The sequence below is a fragment of the Syngnathus typhle genome, linkage group LG3, assembly GCF_033458585.1.
Source record: "Syngnathus typhle isolate RoL2023-S1 ecotype Sweden linkage group LG3, RoL_Styp_1.0, whole genome shotgun sequence".
Classification (NCBI taxonomy): domain Eukaryota; kingdom Metazoa; phylum Chordata; class Actinopteri; order Syngnathiformes; family Syngnathidae; genus Syngnathus; species Syngnathus typhle.
Genome location: NC_083740.1, coordinates 12850608 through 12872667, shown reverse-complemented (window position 1 = coordinate 12872667; position 22060 = coordinate 12850608). Strand labels below are relative to the sequence as shown.

Sequence of the window (22060 nt, the reverse complement as noted above, 5' to 3'; positions counted from 1 at the left end):
TCATTTGGGTAGAGGATGTGAATTGAGTGCAAGTGTTGAACGGAGAAGGTGCTGGGAGTGGGCACTCCAGGACCAGTCACCCACATATGGATTGACTTTACATGTGGGCTGGGCCACGCCATGCATTCTGCTCACAGCTAATTGGTTGTCGGTCGACTGGGTCTTCGGAGCAGTCGCCAATCAAGTCGTAGTGGTCCCCTGTTTTTTTTTCCACTTTGGCCACTTTGTCACGCCCCCTGGAGAGCTTTATAGGAAAGGCTTGCAGGCCACTTCCAGAGAGTTCCACCCTCCCTTCCTTGAGACTGGTCTGTCAGTAAACCTCAACTTCTAACTTGCCAGCATTTTATTTGAAACGCCAAACCATTTAAATCAAAACTAAGTACAATTCTGGTAGTTTTTTTCTTAGGTTTTTTTTTTTCCTTAGCAGTGTTTAACATCATTCCATTTGAGTGCATGTTTTTTTTTCTTTTTCCTCTTTGGAAGGACTCAATCATCTGGTGTGTTCTGTGACCTGTAAGAATAGCATCTCTCTCTTCCACCGCCCATCATCACAAAGACCTGAGACGTTCTGTGTAACACCGTTTTGGGTATGTTACCTATGTCCTGTTCAGATGCGATGTGCCCTAAATGTTGCTTTCATTTACATTATAATGTATGCATGCTTGTTTGCTTCCGTTTGTCTTCAAGTTAGAGCAGCACACATAACCATTCTCTAAATAGCCTTGAGTGATAATACTCTTGAGGCCACATAACTAGAGGGTCTCACCAAAGTGTACAGCCAGTTTGCTTTTTGTGAATTTTATCTCCCAGGGATTATTTCTCACTACTACACTGCTTGGAGTGTGTGTGTGTGTGTGTGTGTGTGTGTGTGCGCGCGTGCGTGTGCGTGCGTGCGTGTGTCTGTGTCTGCGTGTCTGCGTGTGTGCGTGTGTGCGTGTGTGCGTGCGTGCGCGCGTGTGTCTGTGTCTGTGTCTTTGTCTGTGTGTCTGTGTGTCTGTGTGTCTGTGTGTGTGCGTGTGTGCGTGTGTAGCCTTGAAAAAGATCACATTATTGAAACAAATAACTGCAAAAATTGTTAAATAAGTGTAATCCACGCATCTGATTTGAAAACAAGTTATTTGTCAGTTTGTTTTGTAGCTTTTACTGTATATAATATGAAGTGCTCATTCATTTATTTGGGTTGACAGTCATAATGGCCCTCCGAAAGAAGCTATGACTACAATGCGGCCCGCAAAAAACATGAGTTTGACACCCCTGTACCAAGGTATCAGAACTGTCTGTCCCAATTCGAAACCAAATTCTGTAGACTTTAGACTTCTTCATAAAATGGGCATATATATATATATAAAAAAAAATTGTTTGTTTTTTATATATACACACACATACACACACACACACACACACACTTTATATACTTTATATATAGATAGATAGATAGATAGATATGCATTTTTTTTGTCTTTATGAGACAAAACACACAGGTCACATTTCACGGAAGCTTTAACACACATCAGACGTTTTTTACTTTTTTAATAATGAGCGCAAGTGATTGTATGGAATTTGGCCATAGGTGTTAATAGCAGTGGAAAATTACCTATCCACAAGATTACAGGCGTGATGGAGAAGATAGTGAGCAACAGCGGAGAAGTACTGAGAGGAAGGGAAATGGAGACATGTGGCTAGGGAGGAAGGTATTCATAGATAGTAATAGCTGGGCATTGCCAAGTCACACGTCTGCACCTGTATCAGAGGACATGGCTTATTTAGACAGAGAGCGTCCTCATGTCTAAAGTTACTCTAGTTACACTGGCAATAAACAAATGCTCTGCCAGCTGTCTGGCAGCCAAATGTTGCCGAAGGTTGCATTGAGCCCTCTGATGCAACAACTTCAAATGTCAATTGGTGGTCAATTGTATATCCTGTCAACAATACATGTTTAATTGCGGCTGCTCTGTTGGATAAAATACCCTGTATAGAAATTCCCTAAATTTATAAGCAGTAACTTTTTCTGTATTTAAACCTACCTCAAAATCTTATTTTATACTGAGGAACGTATCCCCCTGATGCATAATTTTTGCACTCCAGAAGTTTCAATAAAAAAATAACATTCCTAAATTCCTTAATCCATCTAGCCCAGGGGTGGGCAAACTACGGCCCGCGGGCCACATCCGGCCCACGGGACCGTTTAATCCGGCCCGCCAACCCTGAACAAATTGTATTATTAAACTTTTTTATTTGGGTCATTTTGCCTGCAATGACTGCGTTTTCCCAGTAGATGGCGAAGCGCTCGCCTGCGCATTTACTACCGGAAGCCGTGTCAGAAAGCTCGGTGCACACTCACAAGTGCGTGTACGTACTCAGTAGTACGGACTTGGCGCACTCTCGCTCTATTCGTATCAGTCCCGAATTTAGAGCGTGGGCTTTGACGACAGCATTCTTATAATTCGCGCGCTGAGCTTTCAGATGCAGTTTTGCGCTAAAGCCACCCACAAACCTTCCCCTGGAATCCTTCCATTAAAATGAGTGGCCCGAAAAAAAGAAGTGAGTGCCGAATGTTAAAAAAAGAGTGGCCAATTTGGCTCGACGTACGCGACGTGACGTTCAGCCACATCAACATCAACCCGTCACAGATCAAGGTAAACGGACCAACACCTCGGATCTCGCCTAAGAATTGCCATAACAAATTTTACTCCAGACTATGACGCACTAGCAAAAAAGGGAGACCAATAACACTGTTCCCACTGAAAATGAACGGGAGGCTCTCAAGTTTATTGTAAAAAAAAAATGCATTTTGAATATGATTTGTACACATAGCAGGGATTGAAACTAGCGACCATTCTCATTTTCAAACAATGCAGGATGCTCAAGGACATTGATGCACCACCTATTTGCGACTAATCTTAACCTGTAAAGTTCTCAAGGCTTACTTTAAGGAGGTTTTTCCCGTTTCCTCACCTCTGTTACCAGGTGTTTGCGAGTTAAAACTCTGCTCTGATTTTCAGATACCCCTCACCGTGTTGCTGTTTTGATTACTTTATTTGGATGTATGCTTTCACCGATTCTTCAAGATGATATATTTGGTCAGAATGTTTGCCGTTTGATGTGATCTCATAAAATAAACATCTTTCATTAATCTGACCTGCAGGCACTGAAGTGATGGAGATTGTTATTCATAATAACAGTGTCGTATTTTATGAGAATCACTGATAGCAGTTTTTTAGTGAATTATTATTATTTTAATGCTGTTAATAAATGCATTTGTTTTCAAAAAAACTTGTTTGGAATATCCATGCTTTACTACTTACTAAAGGCCAAGATCTTTTATGCAATGACCTTTACAGGTCGCTTATATGACTTCACACAACGCCTACGTCCATCTGCTCCTGGTCCGGCCCTCCGGTCCAAATTTAGAACCCAGTTCGGCCCGCGAGTCAAAATAATTGCCCACCCCTGATCTAGCCCCTTGGTGGTTGTAAGTTGTAACAATGTTAAATTTTATTATTGTCGATCTGTTACGTTACGTGTTCTGTTGAGTGTTTTATGAAGCTGCAGCTGTTGTGAGAGTGTATGTATTAGGAGAGACATTTTCTATTTTGAAAACTATGGGATGGCTAAAACGGGTGGATTTTGCTTGTTTATTTCTTATTCCACAACTGAAACTTTCACAATCGGACTGCACAGATCATATTATAACAAAGAAAATGTTTGCATTACCTTCCTTTAATGGGAATTTCAAAGATGTTTTGGGGTTGAGGCCAAATGACCATTTTGACCTATTTCACCTGCTGAAATAGCAATCTTTCTCATATTATAAGCGGTTAAAATGACAGATTTGGGATAGTTTAATGATTTAATCAAAACTAAACAATTACAGTACACACAGCCAAAAATGCACTGCACCAAACATGAGCAGTATAGAAAACATGTCGCTCATTCGAAAAAAACAGAAAAGCCACAAAACATGTAAATAGTGACTTGTCCAAAAATACAGTATGGACAGTATATACAGTAGGATATGTAATACTGAATACTTACAAGAGTGATGTGATCAGTGTCTGTCAACAGTACTCGTCAGATAAGATAAACACGCAGAGCCAACCCACTATTTGGGGCCAGACTAAGTGAGAGAAATTTATATGTACTGAGATAATTCAATAAAGTGTTTGTTACTGTACTGTATTTGTCACGTGTGTGGCGGCGAATTACACATGCGAGTACGCCCGCTGCACTCAATGTATGCGTCTGGAGTGAGAAATGTTTACTGTATCTCCAACAGCAGAAGTGAAAAGAAAAAAAGTTGGCCCAAAGATGAGTAGTCCACGGTTTTTATAATTACACCAAATCAATCATGTTTCCCACTAGCTGACATTCAAAAAAAAATGTGGATCTTGGGATTTTACAAACATTAACAATGAATGTCTGAGGTGTTGTTGGTTTTTTTTCTAGATGTGTGGTTTACAATACACCATCATGGTAAAAAAAAAAAAAAGGGAGAAAGAAACGACTGCCGATATCTCAGCCACCTGACAGCCAGAGTTCCTTGGCTTATAATTTTACTGTGTGTTAAAAGTGTTTAAGGGTGTAGATATAAGAGGAGCCCCCCTCCCCCAACTTCAAAATCAGTCCAATCCCTATGAAGGAATCCAGACATCACCCCAATGTGAAATATCTTGCATACAGTCAAGTAGGAGACTCCCCAAAATAACCAGCCATCTACAAACAACTAAATGTGCACTTGTCTGAATTGAGAAAACCACTACTACAAATATCATTTTCAATATTAAGATTCAACTTCTGAAAACTTTCAGGCAGTTACCACATGTTAGTAAACAAGATGCTCTACAATGTTTTCTCTATCAGGGTTGTTTGTTCTTCCATTTTAATTCCTCAACTAGTATAAATGAATTTGGGCAACTCAGACAGCATTTAATGCAGTAATGATTGATTATGGTGTATTAGCTGTGCACACAGTGGCTGACAGAAGGATGATTGTGTCATCTAGACCTGCTGTGGGCTGTGTGTTTTAGAAGCTAGTAAAAAATAACAGCATCCTAAGGGAATTCTCCTTCCCTGCCCGTACTGTATATGTATACACTAGCACTGCTCTTGGACACGCCAGACATAAGTTGTTTTTACTGTGCTTTATGCAGTTGAGATTTAGAACTGGCAACCATGTACAGTAAAAAAGAAACAAGCACAACGCTGTTTCCACTGTGTACCTCTGCTGTCTGGATCTGGAAAAAGAAGAAGAATTGAGCTATAAAACCATTTTCGTCTCCTTTTCCCTTATGAACATAGTGCACCGACTCCCTCTTTACAAAATAGACACACTTTGGCGTCGAGTAGAATTCTCGCATCTCCCAAACCATCACTTTTCAAAGGGACCAAAAAAAAAAAAAAACAATCACAAAGCGCAAGCCATTTGCATCACTTTAGATTGGGTAATCATTTTGTACGCATAACGCACCCACGTGAGGGGCTGACCAATAGTGTCAATTTTGCCAAACAATATCAAATTGAACAAATGTTGGAGGTTTCCGCCCGACGTTTTGAATTCTGCAATGTGTGCTGTGATAAAAAGCCGCGCACTGCAGTGCACACACTTGTAGATCACATGAGCCATATAAGCGAGTTTTTGTTGCCTTTGGCAACTTTCCCGGTCCGTCAGCCATTCCTTCTATACCTTGCACAAAATTACACGCATACACACATAGTACACAACATTCCACTTGGCTTCTATTTTCTATTCCCTGGCCTTGACAAACACTTCCTTTCTACCCTGTACTCATTTGCAAGTTAATGTCCATACATTCTTGAGGCAGTTGTAATTTGACTTTGGTCTTACAATGCATTTTTTTTGTACTGAACAGAGGCTCTGTCTTTTTTTCTCCTGTGTCCTAATGTCGAGATGTTTGAAAAAATACTTTGTTTTCCAAGTTACTCTGATCGATCACTCAAGTTGTTTGTCCACCGTTTTCTGAAGTACGGTATTGTGAGACCACCTTTAACTCTCTTGTATTTCCAGCCCGTTTTTAATCTGTCTGCTGTTGCATTTCCTCGTCCGCTCATTCAAAGAAAACTTTTCGATGTGAATTATTTTAAGGATGTGCTAAAAAGTTATGTTAACCAGACCCCATCATTTCTCACCTATCACATTTTGTACCAGGCTAAGACAAATATTTTGAAATTTAATGTTGAGTGGACACGTGCAATTTGTCTTTGTTTTGTGTACGCGGCCGATATTTATACGTCTTTCCTGTTCAACAGAGGCAATAGTTAACCATGACTTTAAACGTGCCGGGTCTGGTGGTGATGGCAGCCTTCTACCTGCTGATCCTGGGCACAGGCATTTGGGCTTCCATGCGTTCCAGGAAGGAGGAGAAAAAATGCAAAGGAGATGGAATGGAGATCACACTACTTGCTGGACGGAACATTAACTTGCTCGTGGGCGTCTTCACCCTGACAGGTAATAAAAAGTTGCTGGCTTATCTGTGGGAAGACAACAAATGATAGATATTTAAAAAAATAAAAACTGTCTTTGCAGCCACGTGGGTAGGAGGAGGTTTTATCTTGGGTATAGCGGAAGCCACGTACAATCCAACATTGGGAGCAGTGTGGGCTCTCATGCCAGTGCCTTATGTTGTCACATTTTTCTTGGATGAGTAGAAGTTGTTTATACTGAAGTCACAAATTGAAAAGTTCTCCCCTTTGTGACAAATGTCTTCTGATTCGTAGCTAGGCCCGATGATAAACGACGCACTTGCACACAAGTGTAGAAGCTTTGAAATTAATAGCAGCAAGGAGCAGGAAATGCCGGTAAAATTAGATGCTAAATGGAGTGCGTTCTTCTGTGCGTTACGCAACAACAATGCCCCCCCCCCCCTATGTAAATGGAACTTATGCTGCACATTTTTAAGAGGGGGGGGGGGGGTGATTTATAAGCATTTCATTACATGTTGCAATATGATAAAAATTGTCAGCAAATCAACACAAACCATCTCATACCGCGTTTTGAGGGAAAAAGACAAACAATGTTGTTGTTTTTTTATTTATAGTAACAAGTGCTGTTGAGTTCTGACAGAGCCTCAATTTCTCCACCATCGGCCATCTGACTGCACCAAACTATAAAAGTGTCGCTCTGTTTAAAAATAGGACCAGGAGAAATTAGTTTCGGGTGGTAATATGAGGCAACAGGTGCAAAGTGATGACTTGAACCAAAGAGACCTCTAATCGCTGAGAGATACACATGCACATAAACATTTGCAACAGGTGATGTGACCTGCTGGGACAATGTCACAATAGCTGGCACAATGTGAACGTTATGTGAGATCGGGAAATAAGAGGTGCCATGTGCTGTTCTTGACCGCTATTGGCTACGTTGGACTCCTGTGTTCAGCTGATAGTATTTTCTTATCTCGAGCAGGGGTCTCCAACTTTTTTGAAACCGAATGCTACTTCTTGGCCTCTGATTAGTGCAGAGGGCTGACACACATTTGAAACAATAAATCTTTTTGCTATGACTAATAACTGATATGAAGTTATGCAAAGACATTTGTCACGTTATCGACATAATTAGGAAATAGATAAATACTGTATCACTAATACATCTCTGTCAATGTACAGTGCAATCTTATTGCTTGTACAAGAAAATCACTGGTGAGTTATTTTGGGAACAGGCCCATGTCCTACTTATGTGATCCTTGAGGCCTACCACGTGGGTGACCCCTGATCTAAAGAGAACACTTGTTTTCCTTAACATCCTCATGTACTGTCATCATTCTTCTGAACCCCCTCTTTGCCAATTTCTATTTTTGCGTTCCTCTGAGAAAATTCTCAGCTCTTTCTGTTGCACTAACAGCTTTATTTTGCACCAATGCTTTCCGTTCTATTCCAGGTGGCTTTTTCTTTGCAAAGCCCATGAGAGAGAACAAGTATGTGACAATGATGGATCCTTTCCAGAAGAAGTATGGGAACTTTGTGAGCAATGCTCTGATCCTCCCTGCACTGATCGCTGATGTTCTGTGGGTGGCACGCACACTTGTCAGCCTGGGTGAGTTCCTTCATACTGTAGAACTGCATGTGTGAAGTAATTATGTGGACATCTGCCGTGCAGGCTTAAACAAATCCAAGCACACAATGAACAGTGCACTAGAAAAACTACAACTGGACCGAATGATTATTGTCAGTAGTATACATAGAACTACTGAAGTTAGATCCGTATTGAATTAGGTCATACCATTGATGTAGTGGTAGTCAAATGTCCATGATGGATCCCTGAGTGCTTATTCCTGCACTTGTTGAAACTACGCCCTCCAGACTAAATTACGAGAATTTACACTTGTATGTTAACTTGTGAAGTCCTTCCACTGGTGGGTGGTGAGGGGCCGGGATCCCTCAGCTGACAGACATACCCAAAATAAGTCAAGGACAGCTCCTCAATTATAAGGGCATGGCTTTTGTACATGCTCTTGAAGTGTAATGAGAATGCTAAGACACCTACATTTATAAACAACACGCATGTCAACACTAATCTCATTACTTGGCAAAAGTTTGGGATCATTTAAAAAAGCCGATATTTATAAAAGAAAAGCGCTTTTATAATGGAAGAACTTTGCACATTATGTTGGTGAATCATTTTGGCCAGGACTTTCATTAAATGCTACCCACGAAACACCAATGTGAATCCTTCCCAATAAAATTAGTAACAGGGAAAGTCATTTCAAAATGACAGTTATGTACAGCAACAACGGAACTAACTGAAGAGTGATAATCGGATGTGATGGTCCGGACTGCTTTGTTACTGCTATTCTGCTTTGTAGGTGGTGACCATATTTAAACTTCACTGTCAAGTACAATACAAACCTGTGTATAATCCGCACCCCCAAAATCAATCTTTAAAACTTGTTTTTCTCTGTACCCATGTATAATATGTGGCCTTATAGCTGGTATCCATAACTATGTTTTTTAATGCTCACATAACAGTCTCACTTTACATTATATGACATGATGGGTTAAACTTGTCCTCTTTTTCACTGTTTGGATCAAACTCCTCCACTCGCACTTTTCCTGTTTTGAAGAGAGCAGCAGGAGTGTGTGCGGAGACAAAAAACAGATTGCTTTGTTCTTAATTTGAACATATACAGCAGTTGCACTCAATTAAACTGTGTTCATTTTATTTGATTATTAATTCAGTTTGTGATGCAATGCCTGAAAAATGCTGCAACACGCTGTCGAAAACAACTTCAAAATGAAAAGCGTACTTTGGCATTGATGTCCATGTATTATTTTGTTGGGTAAAGTTTATTTTGAAGTTGGCCTTATCGCATTGGTAGCGTGATGAATAGCATGATTTTTGCCTGCTACCATGCCTAGCTACTGTCTATGCACTGGTAAATGTCTAAACAAGGTGGATATATTTGTGTCATATTAACACCCATGTATAATACTCACCCCAAATTTGGGAATACTTTTTTGGGGGCGTGCCTATTATGCACAGGATTTTAGGGTGTGTTAAACATCAAATGAGCCCAGGATGCATGGAAGGGTGCATAAATGTTTGACTATAAATGCTCTAAATTGTCCAAGCTGATCTTTTACATTCATGAACTGATCAGTTATTTTTGTGAGTGATCCCAAACTTTTTAGGGTCAGCATTGGCAAATGCATTTTAGTACAACTTCAGTCGCGGTGCTAGGATTTTGATGAAATATTGCATTGTTTCTTTGAAACAATATTTTGCACTGTAATTCCTGCTGTCATTTCTGTATGCTTTACGTTGCTGTGTGTGTCTATGTAGGTGTGGATGTAGTAAGTGCTATGATGTGCCGTGCGAATGGGTTTATGAGTGTATTTAATGTTTTTGCGTGTGTGTTTTAACGCTGTCTTCTTTTCCAGTGGTATTCTAAAAAGGGGGTTAATCATCGAGCAGCCTGTTGATTGTGAAAGGTGATCAATTATTCAAACCAGTTTGTTTGTATCATGAAAAACGTTTCTATTTGACTGATTGCTTCAATGCAAATGATATGCCTTTACATAGCTTCTTGTGTGTGCGCGTGTGTGTGCGTGTGTGTCTGCGTGTGTGTGTTTGCGTGCGTGCGTAATGTTTATACATGTAATATCTGTTTGAGTCACCATGGAAGCGCTGTAAACTGTTCACTGACACTCCACAAAAGGAATGTTCTTGAGACATATGTCCAAAGTAATTAAACCAATTTCGTCTCTGGGTAGACACCTCACTCCTCAGTAAAACCTTCTGACATTTGGATGACCGCTATGAACAGAACAGAAGTTTGTCAGCAAAAAAATTAAAAACAAAATAACAACAAAAAAAGCACCAATGGGATTAAAAAGTCAATCAAAAAAATTTTGTTAGGCAAAATTCAACCATTTACACCAAGCATCATGCATCTCCTTATTCAGTGTAAGAAAGAATTTTGCATTTAAGAAAACATGCTGTCAGTCGTCATCCAATATCAACAGCCACGGTCAAATTTCCACAGGGAAGGAAATTGGTATCGGCCACGTTTGAAAGTGGTGTGTGTCCTTGTATGTGTGCGTGTTTCTTGCCCCACTCAGCGTGTCCCTGGGTCGGGAGAGGATCTAAAAACAACATGGGTGTATTTAAGCAACCCCTATTCTCTGGCCTAACCTATGAAGCCAAAGGGCCCCCTGATTCTCATTCCACCATCTATTTTTATCCTAAAATTAGCGCCGTGCTAAAGGGCACAGCTCGACACACAAGGAGGATGCCACAAAAACTGTAAAGCATACCAACCATGAATGCTTGACAATTCAGTCAATGCTACGTCATGGCCAGCCTTGGCTTCGGTAATAAAAGGATAAGAATGTATCCAAAGAGATTGAGTTGACATGTGGCATCAGTACATATATAGCTTCACTTCCCTTCTTGAATATAAATTCAAGAGCGGACTATGACTGCCAGTAATACAAAATAATGCAACGTGACATTCAGTACTATAAAATACAGACAGGCCCTTCCTTCAAGTGAAAAATACTCTTTCCGGAAGAAAACTGGTACCATTTCTCGTTCAAGATTGTCTAAAAGTCATCTAAAAACGAATTATTGGACCTTTTGTTCCATCTTTTGGCATATACCTTACCACCTAATACTGGGATTAAATCAAATAGCGACATCATTGAGACGGGGATTTTTTATTTTTTTTTTTAAATAAATAGAGGTGGCTGTGGTGTTTTGGAGTTTCATTTTCTGCCACTCACCACATGTGAATGTGGAGTACAGAGTGACTTAGACTGACCCCACCTTGAACATTTTGGCATTTAAGCGCCAAGTGTGAACTGCCGTCAAAGTTACGTAAAGGTTAGTTGGTAAGGGGTCCCGTAGGTACGTTAAGACTAGTATTACTAATGCAATGAATGGGAAGAGGGTAAACGACGTGGCAGTCAAATAAACATCAAACACCAAGAAGCGAGAAATTGTTTTTTACAAAAGTGGGATGGGGTGGGCACGGTAGGGCAGAGGGTGGTAAGTAACGATAGATGGTGCAGATCTGACACTTCTCTGTTTAAGGACATTGTTGTGGTGTGGCTGCAGGCTGCGGCTGGGGGGACCCTGGCAAGGTGGGAGAAGAAACAGTAAAGGTAGTGACGTTTTGCTTGCCTTGTTTGAGTAACAAGATTTTCTTGTTTTTAAATTCACTTATTGACATTTACTCATTCTTTACACATGCTGTTTCATTACTTTCGTAAACTTCTGTTTTTTGTTTGTTGATTTTTTTCTTTTTTTAATGATCAGTGTCTATTGAGGGTTATGGAGTCACAATCAATAGGCTGCTTCTGGTCTTCTGGTTCTGTTTTTAATATCATTGCTTTATGTCCACCTTTTGCAGTAGGATTTATTTTTGAGATGTTTAATATAATGCTATGCTAGGCAATTGTAATATGTGGTTGTTCTTTTCAGGATATGAATTAAATATGACCAAATAAATACGTTAAAAGTGGATGCATGTATGTATATGTATGTCTGTATGTCTGTGAGAAGGAGAGAGAACGATTTAAAAGCAAAAGAGGGGTTTAGAACATAATAATAATTTAATCCCATCACAAAAATGTGTTGCATGTGTCTCCAGTGATGAATGTACGTTGCACCATGAACCTGCTTGCCTGGTGCTCATCACAATGCTGTTTTGTTCCAGGTGGAACTATGAGTGTGATCCTTGACCTTTCTTACGGCTACTCCATTGTCATCTCTGCCGTCGTTGCCATTGCCTACACGCTCCTGGGAGGGCTTTACTCTGTGGCTTACACAGATGTGATCCAGCTCATTCTCATCTTTATCAGCCTGGTATGTAAATGCAGAGACGGCTCCAGGACTTTTTTCTCTCCCGGGGTGAAAGGGGGGGCTGGACTGATACCGCCAAGCAACTTTTCTTTCGTTTGCAAATTGAAATAAACAGAAAGAAATAGTGAGAGCTAAACAATGACCAAATATGCGGCGAGAAGCACCGCTGATGCATGCATTGGTATGGGAGGAGACTTCTTTTCTTCCACAAGGAAATCAAGGGCAGGATCAGTTATTTCAGCAATTATTTGCCATGACTTGCTCTTAATTGAGTCAAATCGCTTTCAAATGATATTAGGCATTAACTACGGGAGTATTACGGGAGTATTGGCTTGACAGCAGAATATTTGTATTAAAAGGGTGACAGACTTTCCATTTGTATAAGGATTTTCAGTGAGGGACTATGTGGTACAGTAAATATGCCGACGTTTTGTGGTAGCCTATTTTAACTGCTGTCTTTAAGAATGTAGCCATCTAGGAACAGCTGTCACAGTGGCGCTTAGCTGCTATTTACTGCTCGCCATAGCAGTTCTGCGCATGTGGCCCGCATTTTGAATTAGCCCAAATAACGTTTGAACTGAAAAAGGTTCTGGTTCGTAACTGGAGCTCATGGACCAGCCCCCCCGCAAGCTATACTTAGTTTCTTTCCTGGAAACTTGTGACCATTGCGAGCCGATGCGCGTGGTAAAGTTGTTACATTAAATTTTAACGCCTTTATATTTTTCTAAAATACTTTGGGAAAGTTCAGCAGCCATATTTCTTACAGTTTTACAGTAATAGCGAAACATACTGCAACGCCACTTATGGTATGGGCCTGGAGAAACTTGGTTTGGATTCCTAGTTTCCAGTCAGACTTCCTCCACTGAGTGCATAATGAAATCAACTTAGCTTTGTGGTTGTGTACACAGTGGGTGTGCGTCCCTTTCCTGTTGACCAACCCTCACTCTGTGGACATCTCGCTGACGGCCTACAACCAGACCTTCCAGGCTCCCTGGGTTGGCACGGTGGAGCTTGATCGAGCCGGCAAGTGGTTTGACGACTTCATGCTGCTGGTGAGTCAGGGATCGCTTCATAAATATACACCGGACAGTAAAAATACATATCTCCTGCGACACGATGTACTGGATTTAAGATTTCTTGCCACAAAAGGATCTTGGAATGGATTTGATGCCAGCTGTTAATTTCCTGAGATGTGAAAAACAGTACAATTTCGTGCTGGTCGTGTTTGTGACAGGCTCTCGGCGGTCTAGCCTACCAAGCGTTCTACCAGAGGATCCTGTCGGCCTCATCTTACACCCAGGCTCAAATGACCTGCTTTGCCTCTGCTGCCTTCTGCCTGGTGCTGGGTATCCCCTCAGTGCTGGTGGGAGCTGTGGCTGCATCGACTGGTACATTCAACTCTTAATTGGACTCGCGGTGTAAAGACATTCAGGGCCTTTTGTCAGGAATGAGTTGAGCCAGGGCGACCAAGTGCAGCTTGGACCAGGATTTATTGAAGGGGAAGGGAGTTGGAAGGGAGTCAGGTGGGGAAACGAAGACACAAACGGGATAGAGACTCACGGCCAGCAAACAGACAGACCGACCGACAGAAGTCCACTTGGACACTTGGATACTAGGACAAGGATTAAAATTCTGACCGTGAGCCTCCAGACAGACCGAGGAAAACCGAACGACAGGAACAGGAACACTGGGCGCGGACAGGGACGGATCACAACAGTAGACACCGACAGGGAGAAATACACGGGCAGGGCTTAAATACACAGGGTAACAAGAGGAACCAGGTGACAGACATTACGGTAACGAAAGGGGTGTGGCCGAGGGAAGTGCAGGCGGCCCGTGCTCTGGCACGGTTGTGACAGTACCCCCCCCACAAGGGACGGCTCCCGACGTCCCAAAAATCCAATCCCTCACGACGGCACGCGGGGGGGCGGGTGGGCAGAGAACCGCACTCTGGCGGCGACTAGGGGCAGAGAACCGCACTCTGGCGGCGACTAAGGGCAGAGAGCCGCACTCGGGCTGCGGCGACTAGGGGCAGAGAGTCGCACTCGGGCTGCGGCGACTAGGGGCAGAGAGCCGCACTCGGGCTGCGGCGACTAGGGGCAGAGAACCGCACTCGGGCGGCGACTTGGGGGGAACCGAATCGCACCGCACTCGGGCGGCGACTTGGGGGGAACCGAATCGCACCGCACTCGGGCGGCGACTTGGGCAAACAAAACCGCAATCGGCGGACACCCGGGGAAACAAAACCGCAATCGGCGGACACCCGGGGAAACAAAGCCGCAATCGGCGGAAACCGCAATCGGCAGACACCCGGGGAAACAGAGCCGCAATCGGCGGACACCCGGGGAAACAAAACCGCAATCGGCGGACGCCCGGGGAAACAAAACCGCAATCGGCGGACGCCCGGGGAAACAGAGCCGCAATCGGCGGACACCCGGGGAAACAGAACCGCACTCGGGGGAAACTCGAAAGTCCGGACTGCACTCAGCGGCAAGAGTCACCACGCGCTGCAGCAGAGGGGGTGGGTCCCCGGACGATCGCGGGTCCGGCGCAGCTGGCTTGAATCTGGCGACGCCCGCGGGTCCTGCAACGCTGAGGTGGAGCCAGATGACGACCGCGAGCCTGATGACGCCGGGAGGCACTCCGATGGCGGCCGCGGATCCGGCTTCGCTGGAGCGAAGTCCGACGGCGGCCGCGAATCTGGCGTCGCAGATGGGCGAAGTCCGATGGCACTGGAACCTGCTCGGACGACGGACGTGGCTTGGGCGTCGCAGACGGGAGCTGGTGGTAGAGGAAGGTCCAAGCGCTGGTCGCTGTGATGGTCGGTGTCTTCTGTCAGGAATGAGTTGAGCCAGGGCGACCAAGTGCAGCTTGGACCAGGATTTATTGAAGGGGAAGGGAGTTGGAAGGGAGTCAGGTGGGGAAACGAAGACACAAACGGGATAGAGACTCACGGCCAGCAAACAGACAGACCGACCGACAGAAGTCCACTTGGACACTTGGATACTAGGACAAGGATTAAAATTCTGACCGTGAGCCTCCAGACAGACCGAGGAAAACCGAACGACAGGAACAGGAACACTGGGCGCGGACAGGGACGGATCACAACAGTAGACACCGACAGGGAGAAATACACGGGCAGGGCTTAAATACACAGGGTAACAAGAGGAACCAGGTGACAGACATTACGGTAACGAAAGGGGTGTGGCCGAGGGAAGTGCAGGCGGCCCGTGCTCTGGCACGGTTGTGACACCTTTTGCTGTTTATAGTGCTTCCTCATTTTTTATCAACTCTCCTTATATAATCGTTCCGTAGATTGGAACTCGACAATCTATGGACTGCCATCTCCATATGAGCGTGGCGAAGCAGGTTCCATCCTCCCCATCTCCCTGCAATACTTCACGCCCATGTACGTGTCTATCATCGGGATCGGAGCTGTAGCCGCCGCTGTCATGTCCTCCATGGACTCAGCCCTGCTGTCCTCTGCGTCACTATTCTCCTCCAATATCTACAAGAACATCATCCGGAAGCAGGTGCGTGTCAACAGCGTGTGCTCGGAGATAGAAAAGGAATTACCTGTGGTTTTAGGTATTGGAACTGATTATCAGCTAGCCCTCTATGCAATTATGTGTACGTAGTGCATTTTGCTGCTCAGATCATTAGCAAGGTCTGTTGAAGCTGGATAAAAATCCTGATCATTCATTCAGGAATCAGGTGTGTTGCAACAGGGAGACATAGAAAACTTGCAGGACACTTGCCCTCGAGGAACGAAATTGTCTGCCCGTGACAAACTATGTTGCTTTGTCATGGCCTCAAGACAACACTAGATGTTCCTTTATTCAAAAGCACGCTTTGAAGTGCGCTCCGTCTGTCTCCTCCCAGGCATCGGACCGCGAGATGCAGTGGGTGATCCGGATCTCGGTGGTGGTTGTCGGTCTGGCTGGCACTGGCCTCACCTTCTTGGACAGCAGTGTGCTCGTCTTCTGGCTGGTGGGCGTAGACATGTCCTACACCATCATGTTCCCTCAGCTGGTCTGCGTGCTCTTCTTCAAGGCGTCAAATGCTTACGGGGCCATCGTGGGCTTCCTTATGGGAATCATCTTGAGAATCCTGAGCGGCGAGCCCCTCATCGGCCTGCCGCCCATCCTCCGCTTCCCCAACTGCCGGCTGGATGCTGAAGGCAAGCTTACTCAGTTCTTCCCCTTTCGTACTACGATCATGCTCCTCTCGCTGCTCACCATCATGGTCGTGTCTTGGCTGATGATATTGGTTTTCGACAACGATCTTTTGCCGGAAAATTGGGATGTGTACAAGGCCAAACGCAAGCAAAGCAAGCCTCTAGAAGAGAGGCCCACCGAAGACAACGAAGAACTTGCCGTATCCAAGCAGCTACTGGACACCACCAGCTGCTGAAGGGCCTTTAAGGCAAAGAAATGGGCCGTGACGGGAGGCAGACAAGCTTGTCTGCTCGACGGGGTTTGCCGATGGCCATTAAGCAGCTGAGGTTTAACAGTGTTAATGGAATCTGGACAGAATCTGATTTTGTATCACATACTGAACAGCCCAAAATTGGAAACCCCTAGCACCCGTCTTTAATATCAGCTTCCTTCTACAATCAAACAGTACGAAATGTCAACTTAGCTTGTGTATGATAGTTACCCATTAACCAGTGTAGCATATAAGGTTATTCATTAAAAAAATCCAATTACTGAGCCTTGTTGTCAGCTAATCACACATCTCTACAATGGACAGAAGGAGCACAGCCTTTAAAAAGCATTTCCATTTGGAAAAGAAAGAAGTATGGAGTTTATTAATTGTTTTGTTTCGTTGATTTGTGTTATGTACAGATTTATAAAAATATATTTTATCACGCTAGCAAAAGTATATTGTTTGTTTTTGGATGCAAATGTGGTCCCTTGACTAAAACGCGCCTGCAACACTTTTTGGTTCTCTGCACAAATGTTCAGTCCAACTGGAGAAAGTAGTTAGCAAGTCCTTTATAGCTGATGTGTTGCAATTCGCCAGGCTTGTGCAGATTGTTTTACTTGCAACATACAGTCCAAATTGTCACTTTAGAAACAACGGCAAAAGGCAATCATTTTTTAATTACTCCCATTCAGTACAGTTAAGTTGTAGTATTGATTACACTTGTATTTGCATCAATGCCCCTAACCAGTTCATGTATGTTTGCATGATTGCACATCTTGTGAGCAACTTTATCAATGTTTCAATGTGTTGCATTGTAGCCATGCCCGTATAAAACAGAAAGGTGTACTGATTTGAAAATAAACTCAAGTGTCAACTGTTGTTCTTTATTCACGCACAATCAGTTACTGTATGTGAACATGCCCATAATGTGAATACAAACACCTCAAGCAGGACTGTCAACAGAGGCAAGCCAGTTAAAAACTTTCCATTGTATTCTTTTTGACAATGCTGTGACAATGAGGGGAACCGGGGAAACCGGGGAACCCCCTCCCCCCATCCCTCCAAGATTGTCCCACCCCAGCATGTCACATGCTGCTGGTTGTGCAATGTAAGGAAATATTCCAATTTAAAGACCCCATGCATATGTGATCAATACAAACACTATTTAAAATAAATTCTGGCATCTGTTATGTAACCTGTTTTGAGAGAATGTGCATTTTGTGTTTTCCTTTTAACTGATTATCCTTCAGGCATTGTATTGTGAGCCTCCAAACATTTTCTTGTATAAGGCACAACCTAAACTAGCCTTCACGTAAATATCACTGGAAACTGCTTTGCCCCCCTGATTTAATTGATGCCGTTGAACGTGTGTATACGGACCATCATGTTTAGTGGGCTCGAGGTCAACACTTGTTTCTGAATGCCAATTAAAACAAATTGTCAGATGGTCAAAATCTGTTTTCCAAAGACTTGTGGAATCAAAGCAGAACTCATTGCATGCATCTTTTTGAATAAATGTGAGTTCTAAATGTATTATACACTTGTACAGCTTAATCATAATTTGTACATTGACTCTTGTTATTTTTATATCAAAAGTGGATTGCCATGCGTTGTTAGTTTTAGAGGAACAACACAAACGTGTATTTGTATCTCAAGTGAACAAGGAGTAAAATTTACCCAGGATTTTGCTGAAAAAAAAAATGAATGTAGACCTGTTATCACTTTATGTTCAGATTGGCCTTTTGATTGGCCTGCACTATTCAGCAGTGTGTCACGTCGGAATTGTTAGCACAACGAACACTGCTCCCCAAGCACTACATGCAACTTAAGATATTCAGACATTACAGATGGAAAACTGTGCCTTACTAGTGTAGTTGCGTGACATTTACTTGATACCTTTTGGGGTAGTCATATTTTATTTCCAATGTTTTTAATTCTCCAAAAGTTGCCCATTAACATCCTTGACTGGTTTTAGTTTTATAATTTAAAAAAATGCTCTATTTTATTTCTCCCTCGTTGTCTGCATGTGGTTTTATACTATTATGCATGTCAGTAACTATGTATACTGAACCTTTGTGAAGGCTGTTCTCTCTTGTCGCTTGGCAAGGTCCTACTTTGTAATTGATTGATGTAAATCCCCATGGGGTAAGCTTCTGCGAGAATAAAAGCTGATTTAAAAATGACTACTGGTTACTATGTTTTCTTTGTCATGACTGCAAGGAAATATCTTGGGAACAGCAAAGGGGAAAAATGTAAAAGAGCTGAAAAATATTACTACCGGGCGGCTCGGTGTCGCACTGGGTAGCACGTCCGCCTCACAGCTAGCAGGGTGCGGGTTCGATTCCACCTCCGGCCCTCCCTGTGTGAAGTTTGCATGTTCTCCCCGGGCCCGCGTGGGTTACTCCAGGCACTCCGGTTTCCTCCCACATCCCAAAAACATGCTTGGTGGGCCGACTGAAGACTCCGAATTGTCCCTAGGTGCGAGTGCGTGTGCGAGTGGTTGTTTGTCTCTATGTGCCCTGCGATCGGCTGGCAACCGATTCAGGGTGTCCCCCGCCTACTGCCCGATGACGGCTGGGATAGGCTCCAGCACTCCCGCGACCCCTGTGGGGACTAGGCGGTTTCAGAAAATGGATGGATGGATGGATGGATGGATGGATGGATGGATGGATGGATGGATGGATGGATGGATGGATGGATGGATGGATGGATGGATGGATGGATATTACTACCGTATATTTTGGACTATAAGCTGGACCAGCTAAAAATTGTGATTTTGTTTTAGTTTCATACTTATATAAGCCACACCGGACTATAAACCGCACGTGCGCACGAGTTATTCACAAAGAAAGACACTACACAGAAAGCCCTTATAAAGTTCTAATCACATTAACATTTCATTGTAAACACGGAAGTAACACCACTAGCTGGGCTAAAGTTTTAATAGCATTAACATTTCGTTGTAAACACGGAAGTAACAGCACTAGCTGGGCTAAAGTTTTAATAACATTAACATTTTGTCGTAAACACGGAAGTAACAGCACTAACTAGGCGGGTAAAAAGAAAACATACCAGTCAACAAAGTGACTGAGAGCCATCTTTGTCTTTCTCCTGTCCACTGAAACCAGCAAAATCTTCCTCCTCAGTGTCCGATGGGAATATGCATGTAAAGTCGCCGCATGATCGCGTGAGGTTTTTCATGTTTAATTCCCATTTGTAAGAGAATATACACAAAGATGATTGTCAGGAAAGAGATGATTATTTAGGGACGCATAACTTTTATTAACATAACAGCACAACAGCGGAGTGTATAAGTGTATTAGTCATGAGAAAAATCACGGAAAAAAAACTATATAAGCCGCATCGGACTATAAGCCGCAGGGTTCAAAATTTGAGAAAAAAGTAGCGGCTTATAGTCCGAAATTTACGGTACTATATTGTAAATGAGAGAGCTCAATCATATGCATGAAGGTAAAAAAATAAAATATTTTTAACTTCAAAACATAGTGTTTGGGTTTGATTTCATGTCTCTTGGTAGTGTATTCCAATTCAGTCAGCATAACATCTTCATGCCATGTAACCATGTCGGCTTTAAACGCCGGGCTCCACTATTTGAACCAAGTCTTCAGACTTCACAGCCTTACTGGGTTTATATGTGTATCATTAGCTTTTTTAAAAGAAAAAAAATAATAAATGTATCCAGTAGCTAAACCATTCAGTGATTCGAAGAACAGTAGCAGTACCGCTGAAGTTCTGAATGAGCTGCAACTTTTTTTTTTACCTCAGTTTGTCTTGGGTTGGTTGAAGAAATTTTTGGTTCATCTATTGTTTGTTTTAGGCAATTGTTGTCTTTTGAGGACTACTCAAGTTGATCCACATAACTATAAGAGTCAATGTTAGCGTTCCAAAGGGCTGAATAAATAAAAGGGGGCCAAGAATTGACCCTTGAGTGACCTCATCCGTCAAGGGCTTTATATATACCAACTGCCAGACAGTGCAGAGGTTAGAACATACTTTTTCTTGGTTGTTGTTTTAGTTCAGTATGGTTACTTACGATGACAATGACAATATTTATATAGCTCCAAAATATTTCTGGGCTCAAGTGTCAGCCACAAGTAAGGCGCGTGTTAGATGGAAGGAAGTAGAGATTAAATGCTTGACTTGTTAAAACAAGCTGTGGTCTGTGAAACAAGCACTAATCCCATTTTAAACACACTGTGGGTTCATCAAAGACACCATAAACCCTCTGGTGCACTGCTTTTCAACCAGCAATGATTTTTGCAACTGTTTATTATTTGACCTCTTGACTGAAAGCCCTTTTCCCCTCCCATAAAACAATTACTACACAGAGTGCAAATCAAACTTCATTAAAAGAATAAATAAAGACAGGGCTTACTCTCTGGTTGTCAATACTGAGTATAGGTTTCGAAGCCTGTTGCCAACTCATCGACTATTGCTATATTTAGTGTCTTTTCCATTCCCTCTGGGAAGTAACGCGACAGGCAACAAATCTAGCGACTATTTTTCTTGTGGTTTCCGGAGACTCAGAATCTCCGTGTACAGCAGGAGACGTCCGGACCACCCCTGTGTGTCAAGATTACACGGACACAACTGTCAAATGTAACCATTGCTTTGGCTTGATTGTTTAATTTCACATTTGGTACACTCATCAAGTGGCAGGTACTCAACCCAATGATTTCAATAAAAACAATTTAATGTTCCACTACAACTGTTGACACAGAGTATACATTCAGATATTCAGATGTAATGAATTTAAGTCACTTCTTAAGTGACATGGAGCTGTAAGATAACAATCAGAAAATTCACGTGGCTTCTACACATCATTTGAATAGAACAGGGTGCACCTGACTGATAAGACAGGCTGTTCCTTGTGCTCTTTAGTCGAGTCTTGTCAAACTCAGCTTTCTATCTGTTCTATGCTATCCAAAACATTGTCCAGAAGTAGATCAGTATAACACATGTACAGAGAAGAGAGGTGAAAGAAAGCAAAATGACATATAATCCCTCGTGCAAAAAAAAAAGCTAAGAATAAAGTCTGAAGACAAGCTCAACAGCTGTTTTATTTTGCACCATGCAACTTCAAGGAGGACCCTTGAGTGGAGAAAGAGAGCTCTTACTTTACTTTCATTCTATTTATAACAAGTGGATGCAATCAACAAACACCTCGAATAAAGAGAAGCAAGATTGAGTTTCACAGCATTTGCTGCTGGTGCTCGCCGTTGCCTAGCTTGTATTATTAGGCAGGCTCTGTGACGATCATTTCCCTGGGAAGGAACTATTTCACAGCATTAA

At 42.8% G+C, this 22060-nt stretch overlaps 1 protein-coding gene across 4 annotated transcripts; it reads left to right on the top strand.

Moving 5' to 3' along the window:
- Window positions 1–287: 287 nt before the first annotated feature.
- Window positions 288–17771, top strand: LOC133151678 (high affinity choline transporter 1-like). Of its 4 annotated transcripts, XM_061274910.1 has the most exons (9): window positions 288–587; window positions 6268–6466; window positions 6545–6656; window positions 7893–8050; window positions 12174–12322; window positions 13228–13371; window positions 13554–13707; window positions 15635–15852; window positions 16202–17771. In XM_061274910.1, exons 2-9 carry the CDS (start codon window positions 6283–6285, stop codon window positions 16730–16732), a joined length of 1650 nt encoding a protein of 549 aa, XP_061130894.1. In that variant the 5' UTR covers window positions 288–587; window positions 6268–6282; the 3' UTR covers window positions 16733–17771. The 4 variants fall into 4 exon arrangements, with proteins under 4 accessions (XP_061130894.1, XP_061130892.1, XP_061130893.1 ...); XM_061274908.1 differs by lacking the exons at window positions 288–587; window positions 6268–6466; window positions 6545–6656 and adding exons at window positions 9895–9945; window positions 11549–11619 and having other exon boundaries at window positions 7968–8050; XM_061274909.1 differs by lacking the exons at window positions 288–587; window positions 6268–6466; window positions 6545–6656 and adding exons at window positions 9895–9945; window positions 11573–11619 and having other exon boundaries at window positions 7974–8050.
- The last annotated feature ends 4289 nt before the right edge of the window (window positions 17772–22060 follow it).

Excerpts from the sequence above, each read along its gene's own strand:
- LOC133151678 (XM_061274910.1), top strand. The coding sequence starts at position 6,283 with ATGACTTTAAACGTGCCGGGTCTGGTGGTGATGGCAGCCTTCTACCTG. Across the intron at positions 8,051-12,173 it reads ACGCACACTTGTCAGCCTGG|GTGGAACTATGAGTGTGATC; the intron begins GTGAGTTCCTTC and ends GTTTTGTTCCAG. Across the intron at positions 15,853-16,201 it reads AGAACATCATCCGGAAGCAG|GCATCGGACCGCGAGATGCA; the intron begins GTGCGTGTCAAC and ends GTCTCCTCCCAG.